Below are 13,168 nucleotides of genomic sequence, written 5' to 3' on the forward strand. Positions count from 1 at the left end.
TGCACTGGTGGTGGGAGTGTAAACTGGTGCAGCCATTGTGGAAAATAGTATGGAGATTCCTCAGAAAATTAAAAATAAAATTACCAGATGATTTAGTAATCCCACTACTGGGTATTTACCAAAAGAAAATAAAGGCACTAATTCATCACCACCATCCACCTCCAGAACTCAAAAAAGAAAAGAAAAGAAAAACAGTAATTCAAAATGATATATGCATTCCTAGGTTTATTACAGCATTACTTACAATAACCGAGATACGGAAGCAACCCAAGTGTCCACTGATAGATGAATAGATAAAGAAGATGTGGTGTATGTACAATGGAATATTAGTCATAAAAAAGAATGAAATCTTGCCATTTGCAACAACATGGATGGACTTAGAAAGTATAATACCAAGTGATATAAGTCAGAGAAAGACAAATACCATATGATTTTACTCATATGTGGAATTTCAGAAACAAAGCAAACAAACAAAAAAAGAAACCAACAACAACAACAACAAAAGGCTATCAACTATAGGAAACAAATTGACGGTTACCAGAGGGGAGGTGAGTGGGGGATGGGTAAAATAGGTGAAGGGGATTAAGAGTGTACAACTTGATGAGCACTGAGTAATGTTAAAAAAAAAAAAAGTCAAAGGACCTGAATAGACGTTCCCCAAAGAAGACATACAAATGAGCAACAGATATATGAAAAGGTACTCAATTTCAGAAATCTTCAGGGAAATGCAAATCAAAACCACAAATGAGATACCACTGCATACCTGTTAGAAGGCTATTATTAGAAATACATAAGATAACAAGTGTTGGTGAGGCTGCAGAGAAAAGAGAATCCCTGCGTTGTTGGTGTGAATATAAATTGGTACTACCATATGGAAAACAGCATAGACATTCCCCCAAAACTTAAAAATAGAACTATCATATGATCCAGCAATCCCACTTCTGAGTACATATCAAAGTAAATGAAATCAGGATCTCAAAAAGATATCTGCACTCCCATTTCACTGAAGATAATACCAATAATAGGGAAACAACCTAAATGTTAGTCAACATGATCTCTCTCTCTCTCTATTCTATCTTTATTCAGCCTTAAAGGAAAACCGTTCTACTTGCAACAACATGGGTAAACTTGAAAGACATTATGCTAAGTGAAATAAGCTAGATACAGAAAGACAAATACTGTATAATATCATTTATATGTGGAATCTAAACTAATCAAACTCATAGAAACAGTTACCAAGAGCTGATGGGGGAAAGGCAAAATGGGGAGATGTTGGTCAAAGGGTATAAAGTTTCAGTTATGCAAGATAAATAAGTTGTAGAGAACTGATGTACAGCAATATGACTTTAGTTGGCAGTTTTGAATGTTGGCATTCTTGAGGTTTGCTAAGAGGGTAGATCTTGGGTGTCCTCATTACACATAAATAAATAAAGGAAGGGAGGGAGGAAGGAAGGAAGGAAGGCAAGGAGGCAGAAAGGGAGGGAAGGAGGAAGGGAGAAAGGAAAAGTACGAGGTATGGATGTTGGTTGGCTTGGTTGAGGTGAATATTTCACAATGTATATGTACATTATTGGGTAATCAGGTTGCACACCTTAAATATACATAATTTTTGATTGTCAATTATACCTCAGTAAACCTGGGGAATAAAAAAGACTTGATCTCCTATTCTGGCTTTTTTAGGGGGCAAGTTACTAAGCCTCTTTGGGTCTCTATTCATATAACTGTATATTTGGTCAAATAATTCAAGCACCAAATCCTAGGATGTGATGAAGAAATTCCACAGGGCATCCCCATGGAAGGGCCCAACGTCTGTGCCCAGAGAGATGTTTTAAACAACACTGAAGATGGAAGGAGGCAAGCGTTACTGCCCACGTTGGCTGTATGTGAGGTCACTGTCCCCCTACTGTCCAGGATGGGCTTTCCAGTCCCCAAGTATCTTCTCTGATGCTGAGATCCCTTGCCCCTAAGCTATAGAAAAGAGGCTGCAAATTGTCACTTGTGGGAAAGAAGTTCTCAGTGACTTTGACACTGATGCTTCCCAGGCAGTGAGCTTTGATGGGGATGTGGGGAGCCGGGCAGGACCCTGGTCAGGCTGCAGCTTGCTTTGTCAGCGCTGCCAGATCTCTCCCTAACCCCTGTCCTCAGCCTCTCCTGCACAGCCTACCACCCAGCTCCATCTCCTCTCTCCTTGTTTTCTTGGCTCCCCAAAGGGAGTCCTTTTGGGGATAACACTGGTTTTAGATGGCCAGATGTCTGGATGGGTGGATCAGGAACTATGTCTCTCCAAGCAGCCAAGTCCCCACAGATACCAGGGCAGTCCCTTCATGCTAGGGAAGGGACACATTCTGTTTCTAGCAGGGCCAAGCCAGGCTTGGTGGATGTGCAGTGAGGGAATCACCTGTGCATGAGGCCCAGCACTATAAGTACTTCTGCTGCCTGGATGGCCCTCTGAGCACTCAAGAGCCATGGCGGATGGGTTGGCATACAGAAGAGGAGAAGGTGGGGGGAGGAGTAGGGGAAGGAGAAAAGGGGAGAGGACAGAAGGGAGAGGAGATGAGGGAGCTTCGCTTTTTGAGCTCTCCATCTAGCTATATTCCCTCCCACCCACTAGCCATCCAGCCATCCACCTGTTCATTCAGCAGCTGACTCCTAAGCCCTCACTCTGTACCTGCTCTTTGCCAGTCTCTGAATGTGAGGTTGTGATGCGGAGTTCCTCTTAACACTGTAGGTTGATCCTATTGTATTGGACATTGTTCCCTAAGGCAGAACTCAAATCTCAGGCCCCTTCTCGCTCCCCTTACTTGCCATCATTTTCTCCGTTACAAGGATCTTTAGGCTCATGGGGATACAAAGCAGACACTCATAAGGTAGGAAGAGGATGGTGTGGGAAAGAGGATGCAGGGCCACAACACTGAGTGTCATTTTGGTGTCATGGGCGCTGGGGTGGAACCCCCACAAATCATAGGACCTGGAGTACCTTGACAGCCTCCACCTTCCTGCGTAGCATGGTTTCCATGTCCTCTGAGAACTTCCTCACCAGCTCCAAGCCATCCACCTCCTTGATCCTCAGACTGGACTCCACATCCTTGTATTTCTGTGTAGGGGAAGTGGGAGAGATGGGCACCTGTGGTCTTGTACATGATTATGGGTGGCCTCCAACCTCCCAACTAGTGTATTCACACCTGTGAAGTCTTGTTGACTGGACTAGAGGCAAGGACAGGCCCTCCCCTTCTTGTATAATCTCCCCCACTAACATTAATAGTTGTCTCTTATCAAATGTCCTCTCTGTTCCAGGAACTCTGGAGATGTTGTGGTTAATATCTTTAAAAGGGAGTAGACTGAGGCTCAGAGAGGTCAACAAACTTGACCAAGGTCACACTGCTAGTGAATGGAGAACCTCATCCTGGAATTCTGGAGAGCGCCCAGAATTCCATGTTTTTTGTGCAGTCATGCTGCCTCCCTTGGGCTGCTCACAGGGACTGTGAGACATCAGTTTATCTTTCCCTGACACCTACTGGTATCAGCGTGGCCCCTTCTCACATCCATGTGAACTGAAATTTTCACTGCTGGGGCAGGGCTTGGCAGCAGCTGCAGGTTGCCCAAAGAACTGCCAGTAGGCCTAGGAATTAAGAGAGCTGGGATCAAATCTACTCTCTGGGCCCGCAGTAGATAATCTTTCACCTGGCGTGTGTCTAATGACCCAGTTTGGCCAGCTAGTGGCCATGTGACAGGCGAGTTACTTAGTTTCCTCATCTACAAAACGTCACATTTGCATGGCTTTAGAGCAGGCTCTAGAATGCTTTTACCCAAAACGGCGACGTAATTACTGCTGTATCTCCCTCACCCAGGGTTAGAAGGCACAAATGAGTAAAGTGCTTTGCAATGTAGAAGCTCCAAGTGAGCTTAAAGGGTCTGAGTTGTCATTGCTGGAGCGGCCTGCAGGGAGCGCAGGACTTCCGGTCCGGCCCACTCCCGCCAGCCAAGGACCAGAGGGCCGGAGGAAAGGGCTGCAGCGTGGGCTTGCGAAGGCATAAAACCCTGGGGGTTTGCTGTTAGCAACGTTTAGAAATTGGTGAAGATCGTACTCACCTAATGAATTAAAGCGTGAATATAAAGCTCTTAGCAAATGGTAATAATAAAGGATGGCAGGCTATTACTAAAACCAGCCTGGAAGTTATAAATATTAGAGAGAATGAGGTTGTTTATAATCCAGTGAGAGGACAAGCTTGGTGTCAATCTGCTCAAAAAGCAATTAATAAATAAAGGAGTGGAGGGAGCTCGTGCAACATCCTGTCCATCAGACACTGCTTCCCGCCCTGAGCCATGCACGGGCTAGGCCTCAGCGAAGGCCTGTGTGGGTGCTTGGCAGCGCTGCCGCAGGGCTGGAGGTCCTGAGAACTGGAGGTAAGGGAAGCTCTCTCTGCAGAGGCCATAGGCCCTCTCATCTCCTTCTACTGCCCAAGCACCTGCAGGATACTTACCCCTTTCTCCTTCCTCTGCATACCCCTTCACAGTCAAGCAAGCATCCCACTCTGCTTACACCTGCTCCCTCTCCCTTTTCTTCTTCATAGCCACACACCCCCATCTCTCTAACAGCATCCTGGCATCAGCCTCTGGGGCATCTGAGCTGACACTACACTGTGCTCTTGGCCACTCCACCGTACTGCCCCCACTGACTTGCTCTGTGACTTGGGCAAATCATTCCCTCCCCAGGCCTCAGTTTCCCCACCTGCAAATGAGGTGAATGGATTAGATAATCTCTAAGACCCCTTACAGCATGGACATTGGGGACTTGAGAACTCTGCTTCTCCATCAGGAGGAAGTCCCTGACTGACTGCCCCCTGTGAGTTCCCTGGAAGGGGGTTACTGACCTTCTGCAGCAAGAGAGAGCCCGAGTATTTGGTCACGGTGTCATATAGGTCCCTGCCGAAGGTGTCTGCCCACAGCTTCACTCTGCCGGGGAATGAAAGTACATGTGTATACACATGCACCACTCAGCCACACAGATATGGAGACACATATATGCACACACATATATGCACACACACATGCACATAGAACACCAGCGTGTACACACACACACACACACACACAGACACATGCTGATACACACACAGAGACACACATAGCACATAGAGAGACCCACATACATACATGGATGCACGTACACACCACCTACACCCAGAAACACCCGCAAAGAGCTACCATCCCTCCTGGTCCAGGCAGGAGACCTAGAGGACCCTTTGGGGGCACAGCAGCTGCCCTCAGGGCAGGGAAGATGAGCTGGGAAGCAAAGCCTGATCCCAAACCCCTAAGGGTTCTGGTTTGTGGGTGGAGAACAGAGAGGAGAGAAAGGGAAGAGGTTATGGACAGGCCCAGACCAGGGTGGGGAGGATACTGAGGGTGGAAACAGGAACTGTTTGGTAGCACTGCAACTTTTTTTTTTTAATGCTTATTTATTCTGAGAGAGAGAGAGTGAGAGCGAGCACAGAGGTGGAGCAGAGAGAGAGAGAGAGAGAGGGAGGGAGGGAGACAATTGTAAGCAGGCTCCGCACCATTAGCACAGAACCCATTGCAGGGCTGATCCCAGGAACCTTGAGATCATCACCTGAGCTGAAATCAAGAGTTGGATGCTGAACTGACTTGAGCTACACAGGTGCCCCGGCACCACTGCAGCTTCTTAATGGGCTGTGCCCTTCAGTGTGCCCTGCTCAAGGTCACGACTGGCTGCCAAATCCTCTGTTGAAACTTCAGAGGGGACATGAGGCCAGGGACAGAGGAAGAGGCTCTGAGCTGCTTTTGTGGGGCAGAAAGCAGGCCAGACAGGGAAGGTGTGAGGAAGCAACCCCTCACCCTGGGTGTAGGCAGCCTAGTGGAGAAGCCCTGACCTCTGATCCGTCCCCAGAAGTACACCAAGATCCTGCCACCTGGGCAGGCTGGTGGCATCCTGGGGAGAATACATAGGACTGTGTCTGAGCCTCTCCAGATGGAGCAAAAGGAGCTTGCCCTCATGATCCTGTCAAGGTCCACATTAATTCAATCACTCAACCAATAATTATTAAGGTCCTACTGTGTGCCAGCCATTGTGCACAGCACTGCAGTCATATCACGGTCCTTCCTCATCTTTGTAAAACCCTCAGTTAGAAGGACACCCCTCCATATACAGATAGCATAATACATGTTCGAAGGGGAGGGGTGCCATTGCAGGGCTGATCCCAGCCCTGCAAAAAGCTGGGGAGGGTAGTGGTGGTACCAGGAGGCTTCTTGGGACAAGTGGGATCTGAGTTCAGTGTTAGAAGTTTGGGAGAGTTTAGGCACCTGGGTGGTTCAGTAAGTTGAGCATTCAACTCTTGATTTCAGCTCATGATCTCACAGTCAAGGGTTCGAGCCCCACATTGGGCTCTGTGCTGGGTGTAGAGCCTGCTTAGGATTCTCACTCTCTCCTTCTGCCCTTCTTCCCTGCTCATACTCTCCCTGTCACCCAAAGAAAGAAAGAAAGGAGGGAAGAAAGAAAAGAAAAGCACAGAAAAGAAAGAAAAGTAAAAAAAAGTTTGTGAGAGTTTAGCCTGCCAAAGAGATTTCTAGGTAGAGAGTATAGAAGAGCTTGGAGGGGTCAAAAATGACTTCAGGTTTCTAGCTTGGGTAGTTGAGCTGATGGTGGTGCTATTGAGAATTATCAGGAAGATCAGGAGGAACAAGTTTGAGAGGGTGGAAGGTGATGAGTGTCTCTTGGGATATATAGAATGTGAGGTTCCTGTTGCAAAGCTACTGAGTGCTGTAGGATATGTTGTGCACTGCACAACTCCAGAAGGTACCAATTGCATTATATCTTGGAAGACACAAACTTAAACTTAAAACCTCACAAGATATTTAGAAAGAGCTGTCCACAGGCAATGGTATGTGAGTCTAACAAGTAGAGATAGGGCTGAGAGTCATTAATACATAGGTAGAGTTGAAATTCTGAAGATATATGGGCTCTCTCAAGGAGAGTGTGGAGCATGAGAAGACCTGTGAGTTGATGACAAACCCTGGGAGGCACCAACAATCTGGGGGGCAGGCAAAGGGAAAGAATTGCTTGAGGAGGACAGAAGGTCAGCTCAGGTGCCCAAGGAGTCCCAGAGGAGCACAATGTTAATGGAAGTTGAGGCATTGAGATTCAAGTAAAAGAGAGTCCAGGGAGATGGAGCCAGGAATGTCTACTGGGTTGGGCAGGGAAGAGATCTTTGGAGATCTCGATGGGAACAGTTTTGGGAGGGCAGTAGAAGCCTGGGCAGGTGGTGGAGGCTGAGGGCTGAGCAGGAAGCAAGGGCACAGCTGGACACAAGGGAGTTGAAATGTCATCGGGGTGGAAGAGGATTCAGCAGGAGAGAGAGGTGGGGTTGTGTCAAGGGCCTGGCAGAGGTCCGGCTCCCAGGAAGAGGGCAGGTGCAGATACAGGCAGGTTTGAGGGCTAATAATCTCAGCCAACTGTGGAGGTTTCTAAGTAGATGGTCCAGTCTGCCATTCTCCTCAACAAAGACCTGGATTCCAGCCATCTTTACTCAGCACTCAGCCTATTCCTGGAGTTCCCCTTCTATAATTTTGGTGTGTATTCTGGGGCTGGAAACTTATTCTCAACATTTCCCTCAGCAACAGATAGTCTTATAGCCCAGCAACAGGTGAAGCACAGGCCAAGCTGACTTGAGTTTAGATTCTGGCACTTCCGTTTACTGCCTGTGTGAACTTGGGGAGGTCATCCAACCTTTCTGAGCTTATTTCCTCAAGTACAGAATAGGGAAGCTATCACCCACCTCATTGCATTGCTGTGTGGAGTAAATATATTATTTATAAAGCACCTAACGCTGTACTAGGCATAGAAAAAGTAGAGGTTATACAATCCAGTGTAAACAAGGCTGCTCAAACCCATTGCTCAACAAAGCTAGACATAATGTGCATTGTTTGTCCTCCCTGTCTCCACTTCTGTTAAGAAATGAGGTTGACAGCTGGCTCTGGTAGCCTATTTTGCTGGTCGTGAGTAGCTGGGCTTAGATATGGACTGAACAAGCTGCCCCCTTTACTCTAGAGTTCTCTGCTCCCCACATACATCGGCATTTCTTAATAGGACCACCTGATCAAAGGACGGAAAACTAGACACTCTCAGAGAGGTTGCACAGCAATTAAACTTTATACCAAAATGTAAATGACTGAGAGCAGATTCTTTCCTGGAGCTGGGCTGATTGACAGAATATAGAAGGGGGCCTGGAAGGAGGCAGAAGGGAAGACTAAGACGACCAAAGTCCAATTTTACTCAGCTCCCGGTTGCATGAGCCATTTTGTTGGTTTAGAACTGCCTTACCCTTTCAGAATGTCAAAACACAAATTTCCCAACAAATCCTTGGGGAGCCACGACGATCGTTTTGAGCTAGCACATCTCCCACTGCCAGGGGTGTAATGGCAGCGATTATCCTGGAAGGAGCATCCATCGGGCCTGCAGGAGCTTGAGATGCTGCTTGCCAGCCAGAGGAATGAGGACCCTCACTTCAGTTCTGCCTGAAGTCAGCAGGTGTGAGGAGTGGCAGGTGGGGCTCCCGAATGGCAGAATGTGGGAAGAAGGGAGGGAAAGGGAGAGTGGAAACCCCCAGGGGGAGCCCTGAGGGAAGCTAGAGGTCCAGGTGGGAAGGTGGACAGAGGATTGAGCTCTACAGGGGGAAGGAAGGGAGGAAAGGGCCAGAGGATTTAGAGGGTTGGGGTGAACTTGATGCTTACGTTTCCGGAGGAATCTCGGTCTGCGCGTGTGTGGGGGACAGGGAGGTACTGGAGAGTAGCAGGCACAGGATGACCACGGTCTTCTGCAAGGAGGCCCAGGACCCTGGCCATTGGTGGCAGGGCCTCCTGCTGTGGGGGGCGCTGGTGTCTAAGTGGAACCTGGGGAGTCCTGGCATGGTGTCTCTGCTGGGCTCGGGGTGAAGGCAGGGAGAGAAGAGAGCAGTCTCCAACCGCCAGCTCTGTCTGCCTGTCACCTAGATCCTTGGGACAGCCCCAGGCCTTCTGCCTTCCTGGCAAGCCTGGGGTCCCCAGCTTTGTCTTGTCTTGGCTGCAACGCTTGGCAGGGGTGGGGGTTTCTCTCTGCCCACAGAGTACAGTGCACAGAGGAGCCGCCCCACCTGACCAGCAGGCTCCAGGAGGGGGCTGATGGTCTGAGGGGGGTGGTTGTGACAAAATGAACCCGTTAATCCACTGGCCTCTCCTCTAATCCTCTGCCTGACAGCAGGGAGGAGGAGGTGGCAGAAATGACCTCAGCAGGATTACCCTGATTTGAGAAGACAGGACTCGGTTCATTCCATTAGGGGCCAGAGCACAACCTCCCACTTTAAAGAGACAGCCCTGTTCCTGTAGACTTGTTTCTTCTGGACCCAAGGGGAGAAGACTGTGACACTGGCCTGAGAACAACAGGGGGTGTCTGTCCAGTGCTCTGACTTATCAAGAGAAGGAACAAATTGGGGCGCCTGAGTCACTCAGTTGGTTAAGGGTCTGACTCTTGATTTCAGCTCAGGTCATGATCTCAGGTTCGTGAGACTGAGCCCTGTGCTGGGCTCTGTGCTGACAGCATGGAGCCTGCTTGGGATTCCTTCTCTCTCTCTCTCTCTCTCTCTCTCCTCCTCCTCCTCCTCTCTCTACCCCTCCCCCCACTCTCAAAATTAATAAATAAACTTAAAAAAAAGATGTAACAAATTGGTGTTTTAAATCTTAGAGCCATTCTGGGAGTTCAGTGTCATCATCCCTGTTTTCAGGGGGCTCTTGAGGCACAAGGAGGCTTGGGGACGGAGCTGAGACTGTAACTCTGGCTCCAGGCCTGCTGCCTTTTGATGAGGTCATAGATAATGTCAATATCCTATGGCCCCGACCTCCCCCATGTGCTCCTGGTCCTAGGCTAAGGGACATGTTTGCTGGGAAGCTGATGAAGCTTCAGGGCCCCTCCCTGAGGGGCAGCATGTTCCTGTACCCAAATGTTGCGTTAATATATGCAAAAGTAAGATTGTCCAAGTACAAGTGGTTAATAGCTCTGTCTCTTTCCATTCCAACTTCTCTGTCTGATTTTCCTTTAGTTGGGTGATGTTTGAGTGCCTGTGGGCATTTCGGGGATCCAGCTAAGAGGAAGTTGAATTGGGGAAACATTTAATTTGGGCTTAGAGAGATATATTTCTGTAGCTCACTGTCACTTCCATGTATAGATAACTTATCTGCAACCATCCGGGTATAGGAATGGTTTCCAGGAACACTCTCATCACTGCCAGTGCCTACACTGTTCATCAGGACGTGCAGGTGCAGCCTAAGTTTATCATGGTGTGAATGTCCTACAGCACCCACCATTGGAAGTATGTGGGAGGGGAGGGAAAAATAAGGTTTGGAAATACTTTGAGCCAGAAGCTAGTCTGGCAGATTCTTCCAATGATCAAACAAGTAAAATTGCCAGCAGAGGATTTGGTTCTTATCAAGGCCTGGCCAAAACAGTTCTCTCTTGTTAGGAAAGTAGTCAATGTTGAATGTATGTAATTATAAATATAGCTTATATTGTCTTCTCTTCTGATGGGGATTACACAAAACATAATTTGACCAAAACTGTTGTGTTTGTGGGCCTAATCTGGTAATGGTGGTACACGGGCACTGCATGTGAAGTCTCAGCTTACACAGAACACATATCGGTGCTTCTTAGTGGATCTGATACATCTTGTCCTGACAAAATCTGCGGGTTCCAGCAAAGTGGCACACAAAATTGCCACCAACGCAGAGAAATGCCTGAAGAAGCAAGTGTTCTAGTGACAGAACTCCTACACAGATTTATCAATAAGTCAATGTTGTAGCATCAGAGTAATCTGGTTACGCAATTATTTGGTTCAACATAACGTGGCAGCCGATTTTTAAATGCATTTGAATTGTTTCTATGAATGCCTAATTTCAGATGAAGTTTGCACATTTTAAAAATACAAATCATAGCAAATTTAGAAAAAAGTACTACACAGGCTTATGGGACAATTAATAAATAAGAACACGTACTTTTTCTAGGTTTATGATTTCTGTAGTATTCATCACCTTAAAATATGTAGTTTCAAGTGACTTTTTTCATTCTAAATAAATGTTCACTTTAATATCTATTTTTGTATTTATAATTTGCATTCCTTTTCTACTATAGATAACCACCCTGAAATTTTGCAAGCTTCTGACCCCACAGCATCTGGCCCCTGACCCCTTTGTGGCACCTGCTCACTGAAGGCACTGACTTCTTCTAACGGGATAAGCATGGAGCTACATAGAAACTTTTGCTCACTTCACAGACACAACAGTGGCCCAGGTCCTACCTGGCCCTTTAGATTTGCTTGGGAAGACCTCAACGTTCTTGTAAAGAAAAACACTGATGTTACAATGGTGAGTAAAGGAAAGTGATGTCTTTTGAATGACCTACTGAGGTATTTCACTCTGCAAGTGCCTAACCAGCTGTCTAGAGAAAAATACCTTTTAAATAACTCTAAAATAGTTGCTTTGTATCATTGTTTACTCTGGCCCATTTTGCTCATTAGGGCTATGACCCAGAGGTATACTGCATGATATTGGGAAACACTACGGATTGTGGTGGGAGCGGGGGGAGTAAGGGAGGGCAGAGGACTTGGGAGCTGAATAACTCCAGAGAAGAGATGTCTTAGTAGGAATAAAATGAAGCATGGGAGCAGAGCATAGAGCTAAGGGAATGATCAGTCCTTAAGACAGATGTTTGAAACTCAGAACCTTCAGGGACTCATCCCTTAGCTGCAGGCCAGGATGGCATATTCATGCTGGCTAGGAGAGAACTGATGTTGTGGCTTTATTTTTTTTAAGTTTATTTATTTTGAGAGACAGAGCAAGTGGGGGAGAGGGGCAGAGGGAGAGGGAGTGAGAGAATCCCAAGGAGGCTCCACACTCAGCTCAGAGCTCCACATGGGGCTCGATCTCACAACAGTGAGATCATGTCCTGAGCTGAAATCAAGACTTGGACACTTCACCAACTGAGCCACCCAGGTGCCCCATGGCTTCATTTTTAAGGGCCATAAGAGAAGGAGTATTGCAACTTTCTCTTGGTCAGTGTTTCATATCAAACCCCCCACAATTTAATTAATCCATCCTAACCCGCTTTCCTAGGGCATCTTGGCACCAGGCACTGGAGATATGATGCATAGAGCTGGCATGAAGATTGGACATGGTGCATGAGATAGGGCTCAGAGTCTTTACAGGAAGGCCAATCTCAAAACAACAGCTTAGGGAGCTAAGTGCTGTGATGCATAAGCGAAGTATTTGGCAATGTAGTAGAGGGGACATTATTCTCTCCTTATGGTGGGGAAAAAGGAGGAGGGAAGTTTTAGGGAAGCCTTCACAGTGAAAGAGACATTTGAATTAGGCGTTATTTATTTATTTATTTAAACTTACATCCAAATTAGTTAGCATATAGTGCAACAATGATTTCAGGAGTAGATTCCTTAATGTCCCTTACCCATTTAGCCCATCCTCCCTCCCTCAACACATCCAGTAACCCTCTGTTTGTTCTCCATATTTAAGAGTCTCTTATATTTTTTCCCCCTCCCTGTTTTTATATTATTTTTGTTTCCCTTCCCTTGTGTTCATCTGTTTTGTCTCTTAAAGTCCTCATATGAGTGAAGTCATATGATATTTGTCTTTCTCTGACTAATTTTGCTTAGCATAATACCCTTCAGTTCCATCCACGTAGTTGCAAATGGCAAGATTTCATTCTTTTTGATTGCTGAGTAATACTCCATTGTGTGTGTGTGTGTGTGTATCTATATCTATATCTCTATATCTCTATCTCTATCTCTATCTCTATCTCTATCTGTATCTATATATCTTCTTTATCCATTCATCCATTGATGGACATTTAGGCTCTTTCCATACTTTGGCTATTGTTGATAGTGCTGCTATAAACATTGGGGTGCATATGTCTCTTCAAAACAGCACACCTGTATCCCTTGGATAAATACCTAGTAGTGCAATTGCTGGGTCGTAGGGTAGTTCTATTTTTAATTTTTTGAGGAACCTCCATACTGTTTTCCAGAGTGACTGCACCAGCTTGCATTCCCAAGTCTTTATTTATTTTTTTAAAGTTTTATTTATTTAAGTAGTCTCTACACCCAACGTGGGCTCAAAC

At 46.6% G+C, this 13,168-nt stretch overlaps 1 protein-coding gene across 5 annotated transcripts in view; it reads right to left on the reverse strand.

Moving 5' to 3' along the window:
• Positions 1-9,176, reverse strand: part of CACNA2D4 (calcium voltage-gated channel auxiliary subunit alpha2delta 4) — a 113,095-nt gene extending 103,919 nt beyond the window's left edge. For all 5 annotated transcript variants that reach the window (XR_009265983.1, XR_009265982.1, XR_009265981.1 and 2 more), the window contains exons 1-3: positions 8,746-9,176; positions 4,872-4,953; positions 2,978-3,094 (exon numbers count right to left, since the gene is read on the reverse strand). Coding sequence is in view for 1 of the 5 variants with exons in the window: in XM_058744169.1 (XP_058600152.1) it covers positions 2,978-3,094; positions 4,872-4,953; positions 8,746-8,921 (375 nt within the window). In the remaining 4 variants the exon portion in view is untranslated. The remainder of the gene's footprint in view (positions 1-2,977; positions 3,095-4,871; positions 4,954-8,745) is intronic.
• Positions 9,177-13,168: the final 3,992 nt, after the last annotated feature.

The sequence above is a fragment of the Neofelis nebulosa genome, chromosome 8, assembly GCF_028018385.1.
Source record: "Neofelis nebulosa isolate mNeoNeb1 chromosome 8, mNeoNeb1.pri, whole genome shotgun sequence".
Taxonomy (NCBI): Eukaryota; Metazoa; Chordata; class Mammalia; order Carnivora; family Felidae; genus Neofelis; species Neofelis nebulosa.